We start from the raw sequence: 24,221 nt of genomic DNA, 5'->3' as shown, positions 1-24,221 counted from the left end.
CCCAGTGCTGTTTTCCATTTCACAGGGCATCTTTAAAATGTGTGGTCCTTGTCACAGTCAGGCCTTGAGAGCCCTGCTCCACTTGCTGTGTACACAGGCAGAGAAGGCAGGGTAACCTTTTAAATCCATTAGAAGTGCCCACTCTTGCACTCAAACATAAAAGATCAACATGAAGTTCCAGGTATGCTTCACACTTACTCGGGTCTGTCCCTCCAACTGCACAAAATCCTACCTATAGATGCACAGTCAAAAGGATATTTCTTTGGTGATCCCAAGTACATTTTTTTTTCCTGGAGATTTACAGCTGATTGGGCACAGATTGGAGGCAGAGTAATTTACCCTTTTCCTCCCCCCCTCTCCATTCACCATTTGACACAAGACATGAACAGCTCTTTTGCCTTACAAGGTGTAGCCAGATTGCCAAGTAATTACCTTGATTTATGATGGCAGGAGTAGAAGGTAGCATGAAACATGATTTTTAACTGAGGATGGTTGGATTACCACTCCCATAAGTTGTAAATTATCTCCTGTTGCATTGGTTACTGAATAAGCATGTCAAAGTGAGGAAAACTATCTGATTTCCTTTGGGTTCCAAGTGCCCAGAACAATGCCCAGGTTTCCATGCTTATAAAAAAAATTCATGAATAAATGAGCACCTAAGTGTATTCCATGTGACACACTTGCATGCCTTCACCTTGCAAGGGCATAAATGATGTAATAGGACAAACACACAAAACTGAACCACAAATGCATAGGAAAGAGAAAATGCTCCCAGTTTGAGGGAACAAGAAAGGCTTCCTGAAGACAGTGTTGGCAAACACTGGTAGCAGAAAATGCTGGTAGCAGATAGGTGGGGCTCTGTAGGAGTTAGAGGCAGGAATGCACAGAATGTGGTAGAAAATCACAGGAGTTGGCTTGGGGTGTTAGAGGTGTACAGGTTGTATAAGGGAATGAGAAAGTTTAGATACAGGTTTGTTCACATTGTGGTGAATAATGGATGCCAAGCTCTGGAGTGTTTTACTCAGCTTTTTATGGCTGTGATTAAAAGTTCTGACCAGAACAATTGTAAAGGAGGAAAAGTTTATTTGAGGGGATGCAGTATCAGAGGTCCATAGACAGCAGGCTCCATTCCCCAGAGCTCAAGGCGAGGATGAACATCATGGCAGTAGAGTGTGGTGGAGGGAAGTGACTCACATGATGATAAGGAAGAGTGAGAGAGACAGAGAGAATGAATCCATTCGCCAGATACAAAATATATACTCCAAAGGCTTGTCCGCAGGGACCCACCTCCTCCAGTCAGATCCTATTTACTTTCAGTTACCAGTAAATTAATCCCAACAGGGGAATTAATTCACTGATTGGGTTAAGACTCTCACAATCATTTCTTCTCTAAACCTCCCTGCATTGTCTCACACATGAGCTTTTGGGGGACACCCTCACATCCAAACCATAATGTGGTGCATCTACATATGGTTCACCAGACAAGAGAAGAACTGAAGGTTTTAAAGGGAACATCATAAATCACCTTTGGTAAAGTTAAGCTCATAATAGTAGGTACTGAAAGGTGAATCTGAACATACAGTTTTCCAGAGGAAGGGCAAATTCAAACAAAGATGGTGGCAGTGAGGATGGAAAGAAAAGATGTCTCAGAAGCATAATTTATAGGAGTCAGAATTATATGAATTAGAGCCAAAGCACAGAAGGCTTCAGAGTAACTGCCACAGATTTGAACCAGGGTAATTGGTGATCAAAAAATGGGACAGTCCAAGGGAAGCGTTGGTGTGGGAGAGAAGCCCTGGAACTGAGTTTTGGTGGGACACAAAATAGGAAATTGGAAATGGCCCTCTATAGGCCAGAGTTATAGAGTTCCAAGTATCTCCATGGAAGTAACAGTTGAAGAAATGAGAATGAATCGCAACCCTGAGGAAACCTAAGTGAGGTGAGGTGTGCAAGAACAACTAGTACCCAAGTCAAGAATATTCATCAGCAATTTTTCATGAGCATGAGACATCTAAAAATAGAAACTCATATTTCTCCCTTGGTGACCAGAATCTAGTCTGTCCTCTCCAACATGTCCACAGGGCTCAGGTCTGTGCACTGCTCAAGCCCTTGAGGACATCTACGCAGACTTTATTCAGGATGACCTTGCCCATCCCGTGGCTCGGTGACAGTAGTGGCAGTTCTTGGATTGTTGGCCTTTTTCTGCTTCTACCTTTAAACTCCTCAGTCTATTCCCAACACAAGCCACAAGAATAATGTGTTTAATATAAAAATCAGAACATGGCAGTCCTCTCTAAAGACTCACCAGGGCACAAGCCACAGCTCTTCTGTCAGACCTCTGCAGTCCGGCCTTAAAATTCTCTGCCCACCTCACCTCTGGTCCCCTGGCCACTCTGCTGCCCTGTTCCAGCCATTTCAGCCTCCTTATTTCTCTCTCCCTCCTGCCTTCAGGCTTTTGCAACTAAATGATCCTCCTCCACACAGCCTTCTGTCACTGTCCTCACCTATTTGCTGGTTTTGGCTCAGATGTCATTTTCTCAGTGCAATTTCCAATGATGTCCTTATTAAAATCACCATGCCCACCCCAGGCCCTACTCCAGCACTCCTTCTCCATTCCCCTGCAGTAGAGACTTACCTGTGACGCTGGGACTTTTCTCCCTGTGGGAGGAGGGTACCTTGGTTTTCCTATTTCCCAGATGCATATCGTTGGGCTACTTCAACTTCTCAAGGACCTCATTATTCTCACCCATAAAATGGGGATGTTAATGGGTCCTAATGAGGTTCACACATGTAAAGTATGTGGAATGCTCCCAACAAAGAGCACTCGACCAACGAGTTAGCAATTATTATCCCATAGCATTCATCATCACTGGACTTGCTGTTTATTAGTTAATTACAGATGAGTCTCTTTCTAGTAGGCCTTCCATGCACCAAGAGGGGCATTTCCACCACATCCCAAGGGCCCAGAATAGGTACATAAGTATTTATGTCGGTGGTGTTTTTCTCTGTCCTTCTCATTTTTGTGTCTGGTTTTCTTTTCTTTGGCATTTAGAAAAGATGGAATTTGTAACCTGACTAAATCAGTCGGTTCTGAGGCAGGACATTGTTATTCCTGGGTATATTTTCCATTAACTAGGGACTCTTTCTGCCAGTTCCATATTTCTTAGTTCTATGTAAGAAACCAGTGTCTGCTCTATTTGCTCTTCCCTCAGCCATCTTCACAGCTCTGGATCATCTCCCTGAGCTTTGCTTGCATCCTCAGTCCTGTTCTGGGTAAGGGGAGATACACAGGTAGAGTTCTCAGAGGGATCCTCTATCTTCAGGTAGAAAATGTGACCCAAAGACTGAGGATTCCTGGTTAATGTATAAGTAATAAGGTTATTTTTCAATCCAAACTTGAAAAATCCGTACCCGTACAATTCTTACACTATTCCAAAAGAACTGTGGTCAAGACTAATTCAATAGTTAGTTTTTCACTATTCTCAGAAAAAATAACTTACAGGAGGACAGATTTATTTCAGCTCATGTTGCAGTCCATGGTCAGCCTTCTCCATTGCTTTGGGCCTGAGGCAAGGCAGAACATCATGGCAGAAGGGCACTGTGGAGGAAAGCTGCTTAGTTCATGGTAGCCTGGAAACAGAGAGAGAAGAAAGGGACACAGAAAAGATAAATCCTTTCAGGGAACAACCCCAGTGATCTACTCCTCCAAAATAGATCCCACCTACCAATAATCCACTCAAGGTACTAATCCATCCAACGGATTAATCTACTGAAAAGTCAGAGTTCTCATGGTCCAATCATTTCCTAAAAGCCTCATCTCTGGATGTTGCTGCATTGAGAACCAAGCCTTTAAGTTCATGAGCCTTTGGGAGACATTCCAGACCTGGAACATAACAACTAGTAAGGCATCAGATTTTACTCTAAGCACAAATATTCCAAGTAGCCATACAATTCTTTCTCCATGGTCCTCTTGACAGTTGCCTACAACTTCTCAAAACACATTTATGTGTATGATATAAAGGCTTTTGGGGTAAAGTTATGGCACATTGATTATCTGTGGTTCACTAATTTCCCAAATGCTATGTCTACATTCCCAATGTTCACCAGTGGTTCAAGGAAGCAGTGGAACTGACCATTCAACTGTCCATTCTTGAGGCTGCCTCAGGCACAAGGTCAAATCATTGAGAAGGTTAGCAAGCATCTTTGACAACACCCACTATGTTCTCCTACTTTGACTAGTTCCCATGGTTGGTGGGATGGGCCTGTGCATAAGGCCAAAATAATTTCCAGATCTATAATTCTCTTTATTAATGTATACGTGCCCTACATAATTCATTGAAGTGTCAGATAATTAACATATATAATTTTAAACAGCCCCCTTTGGGACAATTCAGTACCTTAAAGAACTATGACTTATAATCTCCTAAAGCCCTTTCATATATAGTATTTTGTCATAGGATATTGTTACTTCCCAATGGTTCATTGCTGCAACCACCTTCTCCCTTATAAACTAAAATGTGGCATGGAATATGACATATATTGAAGCATTTCTTCAAACTGGAAAAATGTTGGGATTTTTTTTCCCAATATGTTTTATCAGTGCATTATAGTTATACAAAATGATGGGGTATGAACATGCGTACAATATAATTTGGCCAATGTCACTCCCCAACACTTCCTCCCTCCTTTCCCTCCTCCTACCCCCTGTTTCATTTCCTCCACTGATCTTTTGCTTTTCATGAGATTCCCAAACACATACCTTTCTTTTCCTTTTTCCTCTCTAGTGTACACATTTGAGATAAAACATATACCCTTGGACCTTTGGAGTTTGCCTTATTTCACTTAGTATATGGTCTCAAGTTCCATCCATTTTCCTGCAGATTACATAATTTCATTTTTTATGACTGAATAAAACTCCATTGTGTATATTTATCATATTTTCTTTGTCCATTGATCTGTTGATTGGACACCTAGGCTAGTTCCAGAGTTTGGGAACTATGCTGCTATAAACATGGGTATACAAATAAAAAATGTTCAAATGAATTTAACATTTGAAGAAATACCAATGGCCAAAAATATTTGAAAAAAAATGTTCCACATCATTAGCAATTAGGGAAATGCAAATCAAAACTACACTGAGAGTTCATATCACACCAGTCCGAATAGCAGTCATCAAGAATACGAACAATAATACATGGTGGAGAGGATGTAGAGAGAAAGGAACACTTTTACACTCTTGGTGGGATTGTAAATTAGTTCAACCACTATGCAAATCAGTAAGGAGGTTCCTCAAAAGACTAGGCATGGAACCACTGTTGGACCCAGTTATACCACTCCTCAGGATTTATCCTGAAGAATTAAAGTCATTGTACAATCAGTTTTGCTTTGTCTTTTTAAAATTCCACCTGAAATTCATTCTCACCTCTCACCACTCTTCATAGGAAACTCACACCCTCCAGGTTGGTAGAATTTTGCCCTTTTTGTGCTAAGAGAGGGTATGTCTCCTTTCTGGCTGTGGGTTTCTGAATGGTCTTTTCTGATGACCATGTGCATCATGCCTTCCTCTCCTCCTTGCTGAGTTTATCCCCTGGCAACAGGAGGAGCACTGTAGGAGGGCTGGACATGGGTGTGCAGGTCCTGTGTGCACTTCTGCCTTAATCTCATGTTCTCAAATCGAAGTAGGAGTGCAAGCTCGGAAGGGCCATGGTCTAAGCCATAGTCTTGAGTGTGTCCTGTATCTTTGGGTTGCTGGAGCCTTGAAGAACATTACTAGGAGACAAGGGAAGCAGTGTGTTGTGCCTGTGGACAGATGCCGCAGGTGAGAGAATGGCCACTGTGTGCCAACACTGCAACCCTTTGGGCTCATCTGCTTCTGTCTGCAGTCCCAGCAAACACTGGTTCTGAGCAAAGGTAGCAAGAGTCTTAAACCAGTCAGGGCTTCAGATGGAGACCTAGATAGGGACAAAGGAACTGGGCAATGGACTTGTAAGTAATAGCACAGGAGCAGATGATGCAGATCTTAATATTCTTCCCACTCTCTTCTGCGTGTATGGGGGGCATCTTTGGTCTTTAATATTATGTTACCCAGGGACTGCCCCTCTCAGTGCAGGATAGAAGAATTGCAGAGTTACAAGGATTTCATGAGTGATACAAAAAGGGCCTATTTTCATGATCCCCCATTGCTGCTGCCTTCTTTTGGAAATTGAATAGCACCTACTTATTTATCACTTTTGCACATCAGATTGCAGCTTTCATGATTAAATCGCCTCAGGGCACAAGTTCAAAATCTGAAAGTTCAGTTAAAGTACACAAGACACAATAGCAGCAGCTATCAGCGCACATTGAAATATCGAGTGTTAAATGCCTCGTAGAAAAGTATGTCACATGTCACATCCTGGAATCTAGGCCTGTACTGCACAAAAGTAGAATCTGCACAGAAAGCACTTGAAAAGTCAAAGTTGAGAACAGACACATTGTAGCTTTGTGATGTGTGTATGCTATGCAATCATCCTCTCACTATGGTATGGCAGGAAGTTGTGAAAATAGTTCCTGTCCCGTTTGTGACCCCTTCTATTTCATAAACTGCTGTTTAGCTAGATAGTTGGTGTCTGCAAAAGCCAGTTATCAAAGCCTTCAGAACAAATTCTTCAGGCTATTGGGAATACATCTTCAACACCATCCTCTTTTTTTATGGTATCAAATCTTCAAGCACTTAATTGTAAAAAGTTTCTATAGGGTGAACAGCCACCAGCAAAACAGAAGGGTTTCTGGGTGGCTGAGAATGCCAAGGAGGGCTCCCAGCTGTTTTACTGCTCCTTAGATACTAGTTTGGAAGATAGAACCACAGCCCTCTGCAACTCAACACTTTGTGCTCAGTCTTTCCAATTCATCTACTATCTCCCCTTTGGCCTTTGGGAAAAAAGAAAAGAAAGCTCATGCTTTTCCAATTAAATCAAACTCTAGCCACCTATAGGGACAGGAGAAGAATATAAAGAGATGGTCTTCTCTGTCCCATCCATTACCTACTTCTTTGAACTCATGGGTCCTGAAGCCCAGATGCAAAGAGACCTTCACCAACCCTACAGACCAGCTCAAGAAAGGAAAAGAATTCTGTAATGAGATGCCTAGATCCAGGGTTCCAAATGCTAAAGCACTTCTTACACCTACGGATGCCCCTCAGTCTCTGCACGCTGAGCTTGTGGGGTTGGCTGACAGGCCACAGGGGCATCTTTGGCTCCACAGTCTAAGAAAGGCACAGGAGCAGGATGCCAATGGAGTCCAGATGACACTGAGCACCAACACCGTGTCCTAGGCCCTGCAGGATGTGTGTCCACCCCAAGTTATGGGCCTAGAGCTACTCTGCAGGCATCCAATGAGTATATCTTTAAAATTTTTCAAGTGTCAGAAAGTAGCAACAGAGAATTATTAGGCCAGCATTACTGTCTTGGTTGTACATTCCAGGTAAAGAGCCATGTCACAACAAACTTCCCCGCAGAAGCTCGGCACCTAGTATGCACTTTTCTTATCTCAGCTGTGTGATCCAGGCCAACTCTGAAAAGAGCCAAGCTCCCATCCCTTTGAAAAATTAGGCATTGGACCAATCCCCCAGAGATAGTTACAGTGGCACGTGGCTCCCTAGTTGCAGCCTCTTGCAGAGATGGAGGAAATCATGAAAACCAAAGGAAGGGGGCAAGGGAAGAAGGATGATAGTATTGAAGGCTGCCAGCCTCCAGACCCGCGGGAGTCAGCAGAGAGTTCCCTGAGGAGGGGCTTCCTCTAGGGAGTTTCAGCATCTATGCATCTCATTCCCTTCTCTGCATAAATGGGTATAGTGACATCTGTGTGTATCTATGCCTGTGTTTATCTACATCTATTTACTTAAAAAAAACAATAAGTGGGTTTAAAAAAAAGAGGCAAGGGATTATAGTCATTTAAGTGACTACTTAAAAGTTATTTTTAATCACACATTTGTATACCATAACTAAGTTCTATGGCTTTATGGGAGAAAAGTATAATTGACAAAAATAAGCAAAGATGGAGTGGGTAAATGGTACCCTGATTGGTGTTCGCCATTTGGTCCAAATGTAATTAATTTTCTTCTTACTTCTTGTAATCAGGCACCCACACTCATCTCTACAGTTTTAAAGGGCTCAGGTTTGGTGGTAATAAAAGATGCTGCTAGATAAAAACAGATTGGTGAGTTGGTTCAGATGTCTACATAATAGCAACAGTAATAAAAATGCCATCACCTTCACGTTGTAGGAAGATAAAATGCAAAGCTCATCATGGATGAATGGTTAGTCCCGCTCTGTCCTCGAGCCACAATCAATTGTACATCATTAACAAGACACAAAATCTTTACTAATTAGCTTTTATGATTATATTGTTATTGCATTGAGGCTTTTAAAGCGTTGAAAATCAAGGCGATAGGATGCCCACCGAAGACAGTCATGAGAAAAGGGGGGAATCCAGCTCATCAGCCAACTCATCTTCAGGAATGTTCACTGTTGCCATCTGTAATTTTTAATTTGATTCCATGTAACAATTAATTTTTTAGTAAATGAGTGACAACTGTTGAAGAGAAAAAAGAAAGACATTAAGTATACTTTCATAGCAGAAAAACCGAAAGAAATGCACTTGTTGAAGTGATCGTTTTCTCTTTGCTTGGAATCTTTACGGCTAGTATATTTTCCCCCTACACAGCTTTCTTACATATTGTTCTCTAAATACAAGAAATAGATTCCACCCATTTAGAAAGAAGTTAGAGCTTTATCTTACACTGGGGTACATTTCAAATGGATCAAAAATTGTAATGCAAAATAAAAATAATAAACTTACCAAAAGAAACCATGAAAGAATTCTTTTATAACATCAAAGTGGGAAAGCCTTTTTAGAATCATTGTACTAAACCCAAGAACCTTGAAATAAAAATTAGATAAATTCAACTACATAAAAACAAATTCTGCATGGTGAACTAACATACACAGAATGAAACCCATAAGCAGAGTTAAAAAATAAATGACAAAAAGCAAAATTTTGCAATTCATATTATAGACCAAGGCCTGCTATTGCAAATATGTAGAGTTGCTATAAATCAAAATGACAACATCCAACCAACCGATAGGAAACGTGCAAAGGACGCGAGTAATCATTTCCAGAAAATGGAATTGAAATTGTTCTAAAGCATGAAAATACACACAATCTCATAATAAGGCAAATGCAAATTAACTACATTGTGATACCACCATTTGATTATCCAATTGGCAAAGGTCAAAAACTTGGTAATGTTGACGATGGAGTGAGAAATAGGATCTCTCCCGTTGCTGATGGGAGTATAAATTGGTACAAAATCAAAAGAGAGCAATTCAGCAATTTCTAACAAAATGACAAATCTCCAGCCTTCCAATCCAGCAATTCCACTTCTAGGGATTTACCTTACAACTACTTCTGTGTGAGAAGACTTGTTTAAAAGTGATCCATTCCTACCTTGTTTGTAAATGCTAATGCTAGAAAACCACCTGAATGTCCCTCATTAGAGAACAGGTTGAACTATGAAACATCAACTCAGTGGAATACTACCATTCTATAAAGAAAATGAGGATGCTCTTCATATACCTATTTGGAAAGTTCCCAAGACATGCTGTGAAGTATAAAAATAAAAAATAAAGGCAATAGGTAACAAAGAGTACATAAATATGCTCTATCTTTTGTTCAGAAGGGAGAAAAAATAACATACACATGTATTTGTTGTTTAAAAAGATAAATCATAATTCACAGCTCTTAGGCACTCAACTGCCTGTTTCAAAGGCTCCAAATAGCTCATCTCTTCCCCTGTTTCTATGATCTTTCCTGGTTTGAGGGATCTGTGTAACAATAAGTATACATTTTTTAAAGTATCATGTATTGATTGCCTGCCAGGGCTTTAAATTTGTCATCATTGATCTCTCTTTAAACCTCACAACAGCACTGCCAGAAAGAGGGTATTCTCTCCATTTTACAAATGAGAAAACTGAGATTCAGAGATGGTCAGTAACTTGCTCAAGGCCTTGCAGCTGAGACATTGTGCAGCAAGTATTTGAACTGAAGCCTGTGTGGCTCCGAAGGTTGTCTATCCCTTGCCTGCCTGGGAGCCTCCTACCAACTGGAGAGGGGGAGCTTTCTCCTCCAGCCATATGTATCAAGACCACCCATGGATTTTCAGCTTCCTAAACACCACCACAGATCTACTGAATCTGGTCCCCTGGAATTTCAGCTTTTTCGCATGCTTTTGTAGAGCTTCTTGGATAAACCTGGCACACAGAAGTTCAGAGGCTCTGCTGCACAGTAAGAGTAGAACAACATACACTGTCAGCATAGGAACTCTTTAGGGCATCAGACTAGAGTGTTGTCAGTATCCCCATTGCATAGATAAAGAACGTAGGCCTTAGAGAGGTTAAATACTTTGCCCAGGTGGCACTGCTGGTAAGGGGGTCAGAGGCTAAGCTTTAAGAACAGGTAGCCTGGTTTCCCAGGCTGTTATCCAACAGACTAGACACTGCTCATACATAATCATTTCTACAGTGTGATAAGGAATGGACTCTGGGATGTTGCTGTAGGGACACTCCATGTAATGTAGGCCGAGGTCAAAGGGACCACAGGAGCCCCTTCCTATCTCTCATAAGGAAATCAAACCTCAGAGCACCAAAATAACTGGCTGGTGTCCTGTGCCCATTCGCGACCATTTAAACGCTTAACTGAGCTCCCCTGCTTCCTTCTAGGTCCATCACTGCAAATCAAGTCATCATTTGGAATTGTTCAGACCTAAGTTAGGAAAGATTACACTTGTTAGAAAGAAATGGGAAAGAAAGGGCAACTGAGAATCCATTTGCCCTGGCTTTTAAAGTTGTCTTATGTGGATGGATCAGTTTACAGCTATTTTTATAGCAACATCCTTCTTGCTTTTTTTCCTCTGTGTTTGATGGGGAGCTTACTGAACATTGATAGTGAGTTATTTTCCTTTATCGCTGCTACAAAACTTCCTTCATAAGAAGTGAAAGAAAAAAAATTGGACACTCATGGTCTCTCCACTCTATTTCTTCAAGAGAACCCCATAATCAGAGTTTAGGAGCTTAAATTCTTTTTTTTAGAAAAACTGTTTGCCTGTTACAGTGGAAAATGTTCTGGGTGCTATATTGACTTGCATATTTCTCTCATTTAGGGGCATTTAGTTTGTCCCAGAGGCTGCTGTCAAATAGACACAAACGTGAGACTAGCTCAAACTTGGATCTAAATGTATTTCTGCTGTTTATAAGCAGTGTGACCTGAAGCACATTTCTTAACTCCTCTGAACCTCACTATTGACTCGTCTCACATGGGTTTAAATATTACCTATAAGACAGGACTTTGAGGTAGTGCAATGACCCATCTTACACTAAATTACCCACAAAAGAGGCTTGCACATAGAAGGTGTCCCTTTATATCACATCCTTTTAGGAGGAGCCAAACTCTATCTCCCTATGACTTCTATGAATGGCCTTCACTCTGTCCTCTGAGCACTTCAGGATCTTCCAAAGGGGAATTCTCAAATTACTCAAAGGCAAGCCACCTTGCTCCCCAAACTCTCTTTGGTACTCTGATGTTCTTGACTTTTTCATGATAAATGTTAGTCTCTTCACCATTTAAACCAGTCCTTCCACTAATTCACTGAAACTGGTTTATACATTTAGATATGACCTAAGGTGCCAGTTAATTTATTGAAAGAAGTATATTACAGGTAATGGTCCATTAGTGCTGTGGTAGAATGAACATTTTGTGCATATGTATCTTCTGGGAGTCATTCACTCTCTGAAGGATGATCTGAGATGTCTTTTGTTTGAATATAAGAGGATGGATTCATTCGACCATGAATTTAAAGCTATCAGAAAATATACTAGAATCACCAGGGTCTGTTTAAACAACCATCAAGTTTTTGATCAGTGAGCTCTCTCTGTCTCCCCACCCTTCTCCCTCTAGAAAGGAGGAAGAGGTCAAGTTGGTGAGTGACCTCTTACCTGGAGGACACTTTATTGATGACTTCTGCTCTCCCTGCCTTGTAGTAAAAATGCCTAATCAGCTAAATTCTCCAGTTTCTCATTATTCACGTAACTTCAGAAGAGTTGGTAAATGGTGGATAGAAACTAGTTTGGAGATCAGAAGAGACACAGACCTTTTACCACACTTTTTTTTTTTTCTTTCGTTTTTCCCGTCTCCCTAATTGGGATCAGATTCTCTACTGTCTTCTTTTCACCAACCCATGGTGAGATTAATCAGAGGAAAATCGCTTTGCAAAGCCTTGTTTGTGTCACCATTCTCCTTATCTCTTTCAGAGGGTTGTTATGACTCGAAGAACGTTTGAGAAATGTTCCAAGGGCTGGGATAAAGTAGATAGATTAAATGTGAATGATTCTTTAGGAATCAGTAATTGAGCCTAGCCGAAAGCTGTAACTTGTCAAAGAAGTGTTTACACCAGACTAAGCATGTATCTGTCTCTTTGTTTCTCTGTCTGTCCATCTGTCTGGAGAGAAGGGCATGGGGCAGGATTTAACATGTTTCAACAGAACAGAAAAACTTGTTCAAGCATGAGGGAGATGTTTCACTGAAATCTTGCTTGGCTTCTTCCCAGAGATCTGGCTTCTCCTGGGCTTTGAAGCAGAATTCTCAGGGATTTATCCTCAGAAGGACTATGTGGATAAATTTGGCTGCTTCTAGAATGAACCGCATTTTAAAAAGGGAAAACAGAACAAACTGTGGAGTCAGAAAGATGGGAATGAGAAACCCAGCCATCTGCCCAAGAGATTTTGCTCCCCTACCTGGGTTCTTTGTGGCAGCTCCTAGAGTGTGGAGTGTCCTGGTGAAGATGTGACAATAGGCCTCTAATTTAGAAAGCCTATTGCCTTGTCCTACATTTTGAAGTGTCACCTCATGCTCTGCCTCTCAAATGTGTTAGAAAACAAAGAAAGAATAGGGCCACAATATCACCATGATATTTCTATGCATAAGGCTTTTGATGGCATGTTACAAGACAAAGTTAGCACATTTTTCCAGTCCCAAGTAGTCCGAAGTCCATTTGCCTTTAACGGGAGACTGTGATCCATCCATAAATACTTGCTGTGCATTTACAACACTTAGAGTTCTTTCCAGAAGAAACCAGTGTTTTCTTTAAAAGTGACATATGTGTTACATGGAAGAACCATAAGGCTCTAACTGGGTAACTCATCCAACATGGCAGGCCAAACTGAAATTCCTGGAACATTCTTGAATCTCTAGTCTGTGTTATTCAGTGCAGTGGAGTTTAACCATCTTCCAAAGACTGAATACCACATTTTTTCTCCTTGGGTCATTCTGGCCCATCATCAGAAAATACTGTTATCACATAAATATTGCCTGTCCTTTTCAGAGACACAGAATGACCCAGACCCCAGAGGAAGTTACCATAGATTATTTCTGTTTGTGAAAAATGTTTTTTCAATCTTCTGGACGAAAGAGCATGAGGTAGGTGAAAACTGTTAGAACATTGAATTATCGTTTTTCCTTTTCAATTAGCACCCGTTGCTGTCACCTTGTGTGACCCAAACTGAAAAAGGATTAGCATCAGTATGCTTTCATCCCAACATGGTAGTTATCAAAGTAAGTACACACTATCAGAATGCCTGCTATTGGCTCCAAAACTTTCCAGTCACTCAGAATGGTATTAAACAGTGGTTGGGAGGCTATAGCTAGAGTAAACTTCTTAGCTGACCTTTTAGCTGGTGGGATCCTCCTTCTTCAGGACACTGGAGCACCACCAGCAGGAGCTGGTCACACTGAAAGAGTTTTCTGTAAGTGTGCTGTAAGAACCATGGTGGAGGAATTCCTACAATCTGAGGGACAGAAAGAGTCTTCTTTATTATTCAGATCACTTGAAGACAGCACTTTCTTTGAGGCACTGAACCAAATGGACTGCCATCCCAAGCAAAAAACTCCAACTGATTGGTATTCATCCTTTGTCCAGTACCCGCCCAGGAGAAACAATATACTGTTAAAGCTGGTTGTTAGAACATTCTGTCAAATGGAAACTTCTATTAATTGATATAACCATGCTTCACTGGGCATAGTGGAAATTGAGGTTCGTAATGGTGGCCTAGAGTCAATGAAAATTTCTGAAATGTCTTGAATCATCAGAGAAAGATTAAAATTGTTCAGTGTTGTTTTAGTGTTAAGTGTATTTTATTGTATTCCATATCTGGCAAATTGGTAATGCATACCTAGTATTTTTGATAATATTCTATTAAACTGAGTGTTTGATCTGACGTGACATCCCATTTCCCAACAGAACAGGGGAGCAGAGCCTTCTCGTTATAGCTGGCTAGTTGTTCTGCTCTAGGCAGAGTTAGGTCATTCTCATTTTTTTATTGCAAAACATTAGGTATGAGCTGAAATCTACCTCCTTTTTCTTTATAATTGGGCATTAGCTTCATAGATTTGAATACACTAGGCACATTTTAAAGGCAAATATTGTAAGTGGTCATGTGCCCCTAGCCAGAGGACTAAGTGCTCCTAAATTTCTCAAAGTTCAGCATTCTTTTTGGCTAGTTGGATTAAAGAGGACATAAGGATGGATTTCTTTCATTGCCTTCATATTTTTATTTCTTTAGCTCAGCCCCTATCTGGTCATGTACTTTGATTTTTCTTATGATCTTACTTTTTTTTTTTTTTTTTTTTGACCTGATGAAGGCCAAAGAGTTCATTTGGAATCGAAAGGCTTCTGTTTTTCTTTTCCTTGGGGGGAGGAGGTGGGGAATAGGGGGAGAAGAGGTAAATCTTAAGTAGGTGAGGGGATTTAGTGTTGGGAGATAATGATTTCAAATTTTAAAGGAGACCCAAAGGAAAGCTGACCTCATTTTATTGGCAGAAGATTACACTGTGTATTTATAGTTTGTGATATTGACTTCCTGAAGAGAAAAACTAAAAATGTATTGTGACATGTTACCATATTAAAGAAAAGAGTGGGTGACATTGCACCCAGGTCAAATTCTTTATTTGACTAATTAAACAGTACCACAAGTTGCATTGAAGATTGATTTTGTTTTGTTTTTGAAAAAAAAAGATGTTTGAAATCTTTTCCACATTATTTAATTTTAGTTTCTTATGTTAAACTTTCATTTTCTTCCTGGGTTTCCCACCCCCACCTTCTCTCTCTTTTTTTTCTCCAATCCAAGTATGAAAGAAAAACAAACAGCAGATCTAAGATTTTAAAAGCCTCTTCTGTCCCATTTCTAATGTACAAGCCCATCCTGTCATATGATAGAGGTTTCAGAAGAAACTGAATGGCATGCCAGGAAGCCGTCCTGTGTGCCTGGCTTGTCTGCCAGGCTGAAGTCACTCACAAAGCCTTAAAGGCCTCTGGGAACCACTACCTGTTTTTAAGATGAGACCATCATTCTGCCAGAAGAGGCTTTTGTGCTTGAAGTAACAGAGAAAATTTACCATAACAAGAAATCTCTTTCCAACATCAAAAGGGAAGAAATAAAGATAGAAGAAAGATAATAGGGGGAAATTAGGAGGAAAAAAAATTAACATCTTTTCCAAGCCCCCCAAATCTTTGACTAATGCGAAAGTAGATTCTGTCTTGTAGCATGCCATCTGTTGTCTTGGTTCCAAGTGTCATGTTTTAATTGAATCTGAAACACCATCCTGGTAAGCCAAATGGATTCACCTTCTCCAGGAGTAAATTCTTTTTCAGTCAAAACTGAAAAAAACAACTTCCTTATTTTCCACACATAGGCTATCGTCTTTAACCTTGTCCGATTAATAGGGTCTTTACCATCTCACCATGAAAAGTTAGAACTTTTCCTTGAAATTTGTCAGGAATGCATGTTAAAAGCAATCCATGGAGCTAAAAACTCCAAGAATTGTAGGACAATTCATACTGGCTAGTATTTACCTGATAGTGTGACATCTCTACAGAGTTCCTCTGTAGATGGACCTATTGCATCCATTATATTTTGAAGATGAATATAATGATGAATTATTTCTTGTTTAGAAAATTTTTAGTCGTTGGTCTCTTGAAAAATGATATAGTAGCTCATTAACTGGATTTAATTTTGACTTTTGAGGACAAGAACCAAATTGAAGTCATTTAAGCTTGCCATAAAGAGGAAAATGTGCCTACCTCAGGTGAAGAAAGGGGCTCATTCCCTAACATGGTCTCTCTGTGTTGATCTAAATTTGAATGTAGCAACACATTCACAACCTTCTGCCTTCTATAAGCGCATCCTGGCAATCTACCCGCTGGAAATGCCTCATGGAAGCATTTACTAAGTTCCCAACATATTTACAGTGGTCAAAAAGATTCAGAAAGATTCTTTCCTAGACCGCAATATAAATTCTAGCACCGTGTGTTCCAGCTCAGCCTGAAAGCATAAATCAGAATCAAAGAGGTATTACAATGGACATTTTATTAGCATTATAAAGCACAGCCAATAAAAAATGAAAGAACAATGTTCAAATAATATGATTTTGCTATTACTGAACAAATATGTAATTAAAATCTTTTTCACATCATGATATCCTTTACTTTACAATGAAAGTTCTAAAATCTTTTTCTCAGGCTCCCCTCCTCCACTCTAACTATCGAATTAAGGGTAAATTTGATAATGTCCATAAAAGTGTTTTATGTTTATCAGAATCTAACATGAAAGAAATTGAAGCTATTTGGACTGATGTTATCAGTGATTAGGGGGTAAACTGACCACCTTTGAAGGTAGTTTAACACTTGAAACCTTTAAGATGTCATTTAGTGCCTTGGAAAAGGTAATTTGCTAAATGGAATTTTTGTAACTTAAAAGAATTAATGACCCCCCAAAGTGACCAAATTATCACCTTCTTAGTTTTAGGGTCAGGTGTATAAAATTATATGTGAGGCTGTTCACTTTCAAAGGGATTTGATTTTATGTCATTTCAGAAACTTGAAAAAAATCATTTGGAGTTCTAAAGAAAGCCTTGGGCTTTTGATTTGTCTGTTGTTCATTTTCAGATGTATCTACAGAAGGAATAAGAAAATAGTTTTTTGTTTTGTTTTGTTTTTTTAAATCTCAAACTGAATGAGGCCCTTTCCTCTTCATATTGCCATTTTTGAGTGAACAAAATTATCAAACCTCTCATGCAGAAGCAATGCAGCTTTTTAACTCAAACAATATTGATTATAGCACAAATATCTAACTTTCATATAACATTTTAGACTTTACAAAATGCTATCTCACGGTGTCAATATGAATTAGCTTTAAGAATTTTTTTTTTTTTGGTCAATGAGAAAAGATTGACATGAAAAAAAATTTTTTTTTAACTCTCTTGGCTCTCCTGGTGGTGACGATGGTTCAAGGAGAAAGGCCACAGAGTCATTTTCACTGATGATAAAACAGGATATATTAGAGATGCTATTAAGTTTACCTCCAATTCTTAGAGTTAAGAAAAAAGGATTTCACCCTCTTCTTTCTCATTGACCAGAAGAACATCTTGCCTTTCCGTCAGTATTTATTATATATGTGTAAGGTAAATGTTGAATCATATCCAAATAGATATAATTCAATGAATCTAGTCCCCTCTCTTGAATGTTCTGTGGCACCATTTGATTTGTGCTAATTTAATTAATTATTGTCCTACCAGTTTCCTGTTAATCCCATGGCTGTGAGTTTTGCCAACTTGATGGAAAACTCTCAAAAGACATTCTTGAACCTATTTTTGTACTCGTTACAGGGAATCTCATGTATAAGACACTAAGACAGCTTTAGTTGATCCATGATTGCTGTAATTCTTGGCCTAAAGTTAGTAGATACTTGGGTCCCAAGTTTAAACACAGTAACCCTTAGAAACCTTATTAAAACACAATACTAGGACCCACCTCCAGAATTTTTGAAGTAGTAAGCATGGGTAAAGCTGGTAATTTGCATTTCTGAGTTCCCAGGTAATTTTTAAATTGCTGGTTCTGACCACACTTGGAGAAACTTTGCATTAGATTCCTCTTTAAAGTCTCCTCCAAATTTTATTTGATAACACTTAAGACCTCTACCCATTCTAAATTGGGATTTGGGACCACAAGACATTATTCAGAGAAACAAATAGAGTCAAGGAACCTAATGCTAAACCCACAAGTTAACAGACCTAAAAGAAATCAAGCTGAGCTCCAAATATATCAGGCTATGAGTGAATAACTCTGATTGATGACAATAATAATAATAATTTTCTAAATGAGGCTGTATCCCACATCATTAGCACAGCTATTACCCAACTTATGAATGGATCATATTGCACAGTTTATTTGGAATCTCCTGTTTGGAAATTCCAAACAAGAAAAGTGTTTTGCCACGGAATAAATCATGATAAGCAATGGGAACAAATGTCTCCCTACCCAGAATTCACTGGGAGAGAGTTCTACTAGTACTATGGGTCTTACGACTATGTTCCTAGGGGGAAAACCTTAAGATTTACAGTTCTCTACCACCACCAAGTAAAATAGATGAATAGGGAGGGAGAGGTTACAAGTCTGTTTTGGACCAGAAAGCAACTCACAGGTCCCCTTTGCCCTTCTCCTTTTGTTAGCCAGAAAGTGGTGGGAGAGATTCTGATGCTGTTTTCTCTCACGGCTGCATCAATGAGCCTAGCAAAGCAGGGCAGAAGAGGTCAGGACATGCTGCATGTTATGTGGCATAAAACACTGACAATGTCTTTACGTCAGGTCTGCTTAGATCTATTAGCCATCAGCACTTAGTTTTGTTTCCTCACCCACCTTATCCTATAAGCTCCCATCATGCCCCAAACCCTTCCACTTCATTTTTATTACTCAGATTTACAAAGGACTTACAAATGACTAGATGGGGTTTGGGACAACCAATCACCTTTCTTTTAGGGGAAAACCCCAAGCCCTGGAGAGCTGAGCAGGTGTTCTATATTGAACAAGAAAAGACTGAAGATAGAGAACTGGGGAAATGGACCAAGAACAGAACTTGGAAACCAGAGATAGGACCAGAATAACTTCATTAAGTCACCGAGTTGCCCTCAGTCCTGTAGCCCTGTGTCACTGCAGGAATCATCCAGAGCTAGTCCTGGAGTTCCAGTGGACAACATGTTCTCTCTCATTTGGGAGTATAGAAAAGGAGTAGAAGAAAGGCATCATTACTGGCAAATCAGGAAGAGCAACATTCCCACAGCTACCACCTGGTATCATCTGGTATGAACCAGGACAGTTATTCCAAATTGGTTATTTATGAAATGGAAAATTCCTGAGTACCAATACACAGTGCAGGCCAGGAATGGATTTCATTGATTACTAATTCATGCTTTACTACACCTGATGTTGAGAAGCACTACACTTGGAGAAGTAGGCACCAGGAAGGAAGTTGGCATGCTAGGGGCAGTGCCTGTGAGAGGAAATGGGGCCGGGACCAGAAAAGGCAAAGAAAGTGGCCAGGCTGCCATGCACTCCTGACCCCAGGGAAGGAAGGTGGGCAGAAGTATCCTAGATCACAGAGCAGTCTAAGGAGGGCTGAGCAATGCCAATGAGGAGTCCTTGAGCAGAATGTGACTATGAGTGGCCTGGTATCTCCTGGGAAAGAGCCTGTGGAGGATCCCAGCCACACTCAATCGATGGCTGTGAGCAGCCAGTGAGAAGCTTACCATGATGCAAATGAACTCGTGGATTTCAGAGCCAGAGTCTGGGACCATCAATCAATTATACCCATGGCTCGACTGCTGTGAGGGACATGTCTTCCACATAGACCAATAGCCAAAGTGTCTTGGGATAAATGTGGAGGTAACAGTTGTACTTTGTGGTGTGGCCAGTGTAACACTGGTTATTCAAGTTTTTTGAAAATCTGATTCACTATCTTCAGTACACCTTAGAAAGTAGAGAACCAAATTAAAATCCATTCTAATCTACCCATGATCTAAAAATTGTGCTTTGCAGTTTCAATGATATGTCCCTCCAGGTGGTTTTAAGGCTGTCTTGTCCTCTCTTTTTCCTTGGGGCTTATTGAAAGGGCAACAAAATGGCAGGACACTGGCAGCCAGAGGAAGAGGGGCAGGCTGGGAAAAAAATTTCCTAACTTAATCATAGCTGCTAAATCGTCAGAAGTTGATGGCATATCTTTTGTTTATTTCATTTTTTCCCTTAGATTTCCAAAATACTCATTATTTTGACCCCCAGAAATATATCCATGGCTTTTAACTTTGGAGCCCCTAATTTTTTATATGTAAAATAATCTGCATTCCATTCCACTGAGTGGAATGCATGATGATGTTTAGAATACCAGCTGCCACCTAGGGATATTACAAAAGTTGAATATGCCTATATCATGCTGATTTTAAACCATGTAAATAATTTGCTTTTTGTTTATTCTTATGTCAAAATGAAGAAATTAGGGCTGGGCTCTCGACTCAGTGATAGAACAGTTGCCTTACACATGTGAGGCACTGGGTTTGATCTTCAGCACCACATAATAATAAATAGATAAAATAAAGGTGTTGTGTCCACATTCAACTAAAAAAAATTTTTTTAAAAAAGAAATGAGGAATTATTATTTCCAAAACCTAATAGGTATTTGTATATTTTATACGATTGGTATAGAGCACAGAAAAGGATTTCTTTTAGATAACTTTAAAAACCCAAATAATGCAAAGGTTGGCTGAGATGATGAATGGGTACTGTATTCTAATTCAATTGTATTGCTTTGCATTCTGAGTTCTTCTAGGCTTAAAATAATCTGTAACAAAGATAAGAACATATTAATGGATTTAACTTACAAAGTGATAAAAATTCAGTTATCAGGGGAGGAACCATTTGCTTAATGTTTAATATTATTATTTTCTATTATTTTTTTTTTTTTTGGCATTGTGGATTGAACACTGGGGTACTTTAGCACTGAAACTACATTCTCAGCCCTTTTTGTTATTGTTTTTGTTTTGTTTTGTTTTTGTTTGTTTGCTTTTTTTTTTTTTTTAAATCAGGCTCTCAGTAAGTTGCTGAGACAGGAAGATTTCAAGGTCAGCCTTGAATTTGAGATTCTTCTGCCTCAGCCTCCCAAGTAGCTGGTATGATAGTCATGCACCACTGCAACTGGTTTCATATTTTTTTTCTTGGGAAGAATATATAGATTAAAGGTCAAACCTTTTATGGTTACTGATGAAGTTGTTCTTCATGTTGGTTAAGAAGATAAACTTCTAAAGACTAGAGTTTATACTAAGAATGACTCTAAGAATAAAACCCTTTTTTTTCTTGTTCAAAATTAAAATGCATTAACTAGTTCTAATGATATGCAAATGAGAGTAACAAAGACCTGAGTTTTTCTGTTGGGGAGAAAAGCTAAGACTGTGATTGAGATGATGATTCTGACAAGGGTATTCAGGGACAGCTTCAAGTCTGGGCTAGAGATGAGCAATAGGAAAGATAGCAATGGTGAGGAGTCTTCAGGAAATGCCCCTAGGAGGGATTCCTGTATTTGTAGAAGGCAGATTTCTCTCATGTAAAATGGAAACTTGGCCCTTAGAACAATCGATTGTCTGTCAATCAGTCTATCTCCTCAGTTTATATAATAATAATAAACAAACTTCAAACACTACTGTTTTGCTGCCCAACGGCTACATGCAATATTTCTCTATTTCTCTCTTCCTCTCTCTCTCTCTCTCTCTCTCTCTCTCTCTCTCTCTCTCTCTCTCTCATTCACTTATTCACTTCACATAAAGAAATAATGGAGGGGGGGCAGTTGGTAGCATATGCTTTAATCCCAGCACCTAGGGAAGCTGAGGCAGTAGGATCCTGAGTTCAAAGTCAGCCTCAGCATAAGGTGCTAAGCAACTCAGTGAGACCCTGTCTCTAAATAAAATACAAGATAGGGCTGGGGATGTGGCTCAGTGGTTCAATGTGCCTGAGTTCAATCCCATACCCCCACACCCACCCATCCCCACCAAATAAAAGAAATAATTGGTCTTTTAGTTCTTTGACTCCAAATACATGCTAAATAAAGGAGCATTCCCTAAAATTATACATCTGAGGGCTAGGGTTGTGGCTTAGTGGCAGAGTGCTTGCCCCGCACATGTGAGGCACTGGGTTTGATCCTCAGCACCACATAAAAATAAACAAACAAAATAAAGACATTGTGTCAATGTATAACTAAAAAATTTTTTTAATTATACATCTTAAGAAATGTATCATATTTGGGTCTATTTCTTTTAAGCTTTCCCCACCTAAATTAAGTGGCTTATCTTTTTATTTGTGGCAATTAAAGATATGTATATATAAAGGTCCTGCTGCAGGACATTGGCTGGTGCTGGTGTCACAGGTCACCAATTTACTGCCTGGTTATTACCATTTAAATACTTGTTTGAGATGGGGAATGGCTTATTCTCCCTGCAACATCTCATCCAGCTACAGGGTGGGGCTGGCTTCTAATTAAGACAGCAGCAACACCTTCAGAACTGAACAATTTCCATTTCTCTTATTTGCTTTTAATATGACTGGCTAAAGGATTAAAATACAATGTTAAAGAAGAAAGCATCTGGAAAGCTTGTGTTTCTGCAGTCTGCTTGGAACAAAAACATTTTGTAGAAATGTCTTCTGAATGCATCCAAATCCCTGTATTCATACTTCCTCCAAAAACAAGACCTAGTGAGGTCTTGCTTTGAATGGCATGATGTGCAAAACTCTTAAAGTAATTGTTTTAAAAATATGACAAAATTGCTGATTATTTATATTTTTAAGTGGTAAATAGGAATCAACAATAACCACTTCCATTTTTTCATCTATCATTCCAACAAGGTATAAAACATTATCTCATTCAGATCTATTTCACACTTTTCTTTGCAGATTGTGGTCTTAGATAAATCCTTCACTCAACTTTTCATCCCATATTTGCAAAATGAACAACATGTAATTGTTATTTTATTCATAAGATTGGTTTGTTCTGTCTTATCTTAAACTACTTATACCTTTCACTTCACCTAAAATGAATTTTGCGTGTCTTAACTCTTTTTAATCAAAAACTTCATGTAACTTCAGGTAGTGGGAGTCAACTAATTTCAAAATTTCCAAAACAGAAACCCAAAATTGGACTCTATCGTCAATTAGTCATCCCACCCCAAGGAACCGATGACTTTGAATAAAGAATTAGCTAGAAATGAAAAGTACCAGCGTTCTGATACCAAATATCCTTCCTTGGACACACTCTGATTGTCAGGATTGTGACACCTTTTCTTCTGGCTCCTGTCCTTTGGAGTGGCTTCATTTTCTGCATCTCTCTCCCCTCTGCTTCTCTGCTTACTCCTCCCAAGTCCAAGGCCACCTCTTGGAAGGTGCCTTGACAGTCCCTCCCAACCAATATCAAGCTTCTCCCCTGTGTTCTCACAGGTGGCTACTTTATTTTGATACAAGCATGTCCCATGCTCCATCTCAAACCAGTGGTTTCTCTCCATATCTTCAGAACTTTTGTCCAGGACTGACCTTTCTACCTCACTCCATCACCCTACATATTCTTGGTTTTCTTTCTCTCCCTCTGACTTTTTCTGTCCAGTATATATGTTTGCATAAAACTCTCTCATCCTGGAATGTCTTACTGATATGATGTCCTCCCTAATTCCTCTCCTGTGTGTCTTTCCTTTCAAACCCAAGTTTCTTAACAGAATGATCAGCAAGCACTGATTATACAGCCTGGCTTTTTCCCATCTTTATTGAGGTATAATTGACAAGTAAAAATTACATGTATCTAAATGTATAACTTGATGCTTTCATATACATTTACCACAAATCAAACATCAATCCCTTGCTTCTCTATCTTTATTACTCCCCCAAAACTGCTTTGATAAAGGTAATCAATGAGTTGGAAAAAGTTAAAATTTTGCTTTTAGTGAGTCCTTATTATACAGAAATGATATCACCATTTCTTATTTAGCAAAACTCAGTACCTAGGATTTTCCAAAGCAGGCTTCAAGGGACACTAGTTTCAAGGGACACAAATACTTTTATGTGAAAGTGAACTATTTTAGAAAGCTCTACCTATTGTGGTCCTGTTTAAAGATTCACAATGCAAATTAGTAAACCTGCTTTTACTTTAACCTATAAAACTCATCATAAAATTAAGAATATGTTTTAAGAAATTCTGGTCTTCAATGTTGGTTTCCCCATTACAATCCCTTGCTGGTTCCCCTAGTTCTCTGATCTCTGTGTCTGCTCTTCTAAT

At 39.4% G+C, this 24,221-nt stretch overlaps 1 protein-coding gene across 4 annotated transcripts in view; it reads left to right on the top strand.

Annotated features, from left to right (window-relative positions):
* The window catches only part of Celf2 (CUGBP Elav-like family member 2), an 808,061-nt gene that overhangs the window by 442,971 nt on the left and 340,869 nt on the right, over positions 1–24,221 (top strand). The window contains exon 2 of one of the 4 annotated variants that reach the window (XM_058578640.1): positions 13,415–13,509. The exons of the other annotated variants lie outside the window; for them this stretch is intronic. Within the exon in view, the coding sequence (XP_058434623.1) occupies positions 13,475–13,509 (35 nt within the window). The 5' untranslated portion in view covers positions 13,415–13,474. The remainder of the gene's footprint in view (positions 1–13,414; positions 13,510–24,221) is intronic. 4 annotated transcript variants of the gene reach the window in all.

Source organism: Marmota monax, unplaced genomic scaffold (assembly GCF_021218885.2).
Source record: "Marmota monax isolate L192 unplaced genomic scaffold, Marmota_monax_Labrador192_F-V1.1 WCK01_AAM20220418_F8-fsc00072, whole genome shotgun sequence".
Lineage (NCBI taxonomy): Eukaryota > Metazoa > Chordata > Mammalia > Rodentia > Sciuridae > Marmota > Marmota monax.
This window is presented reverse-complemented; position numbering and strand designations above follow the sequence as displayed.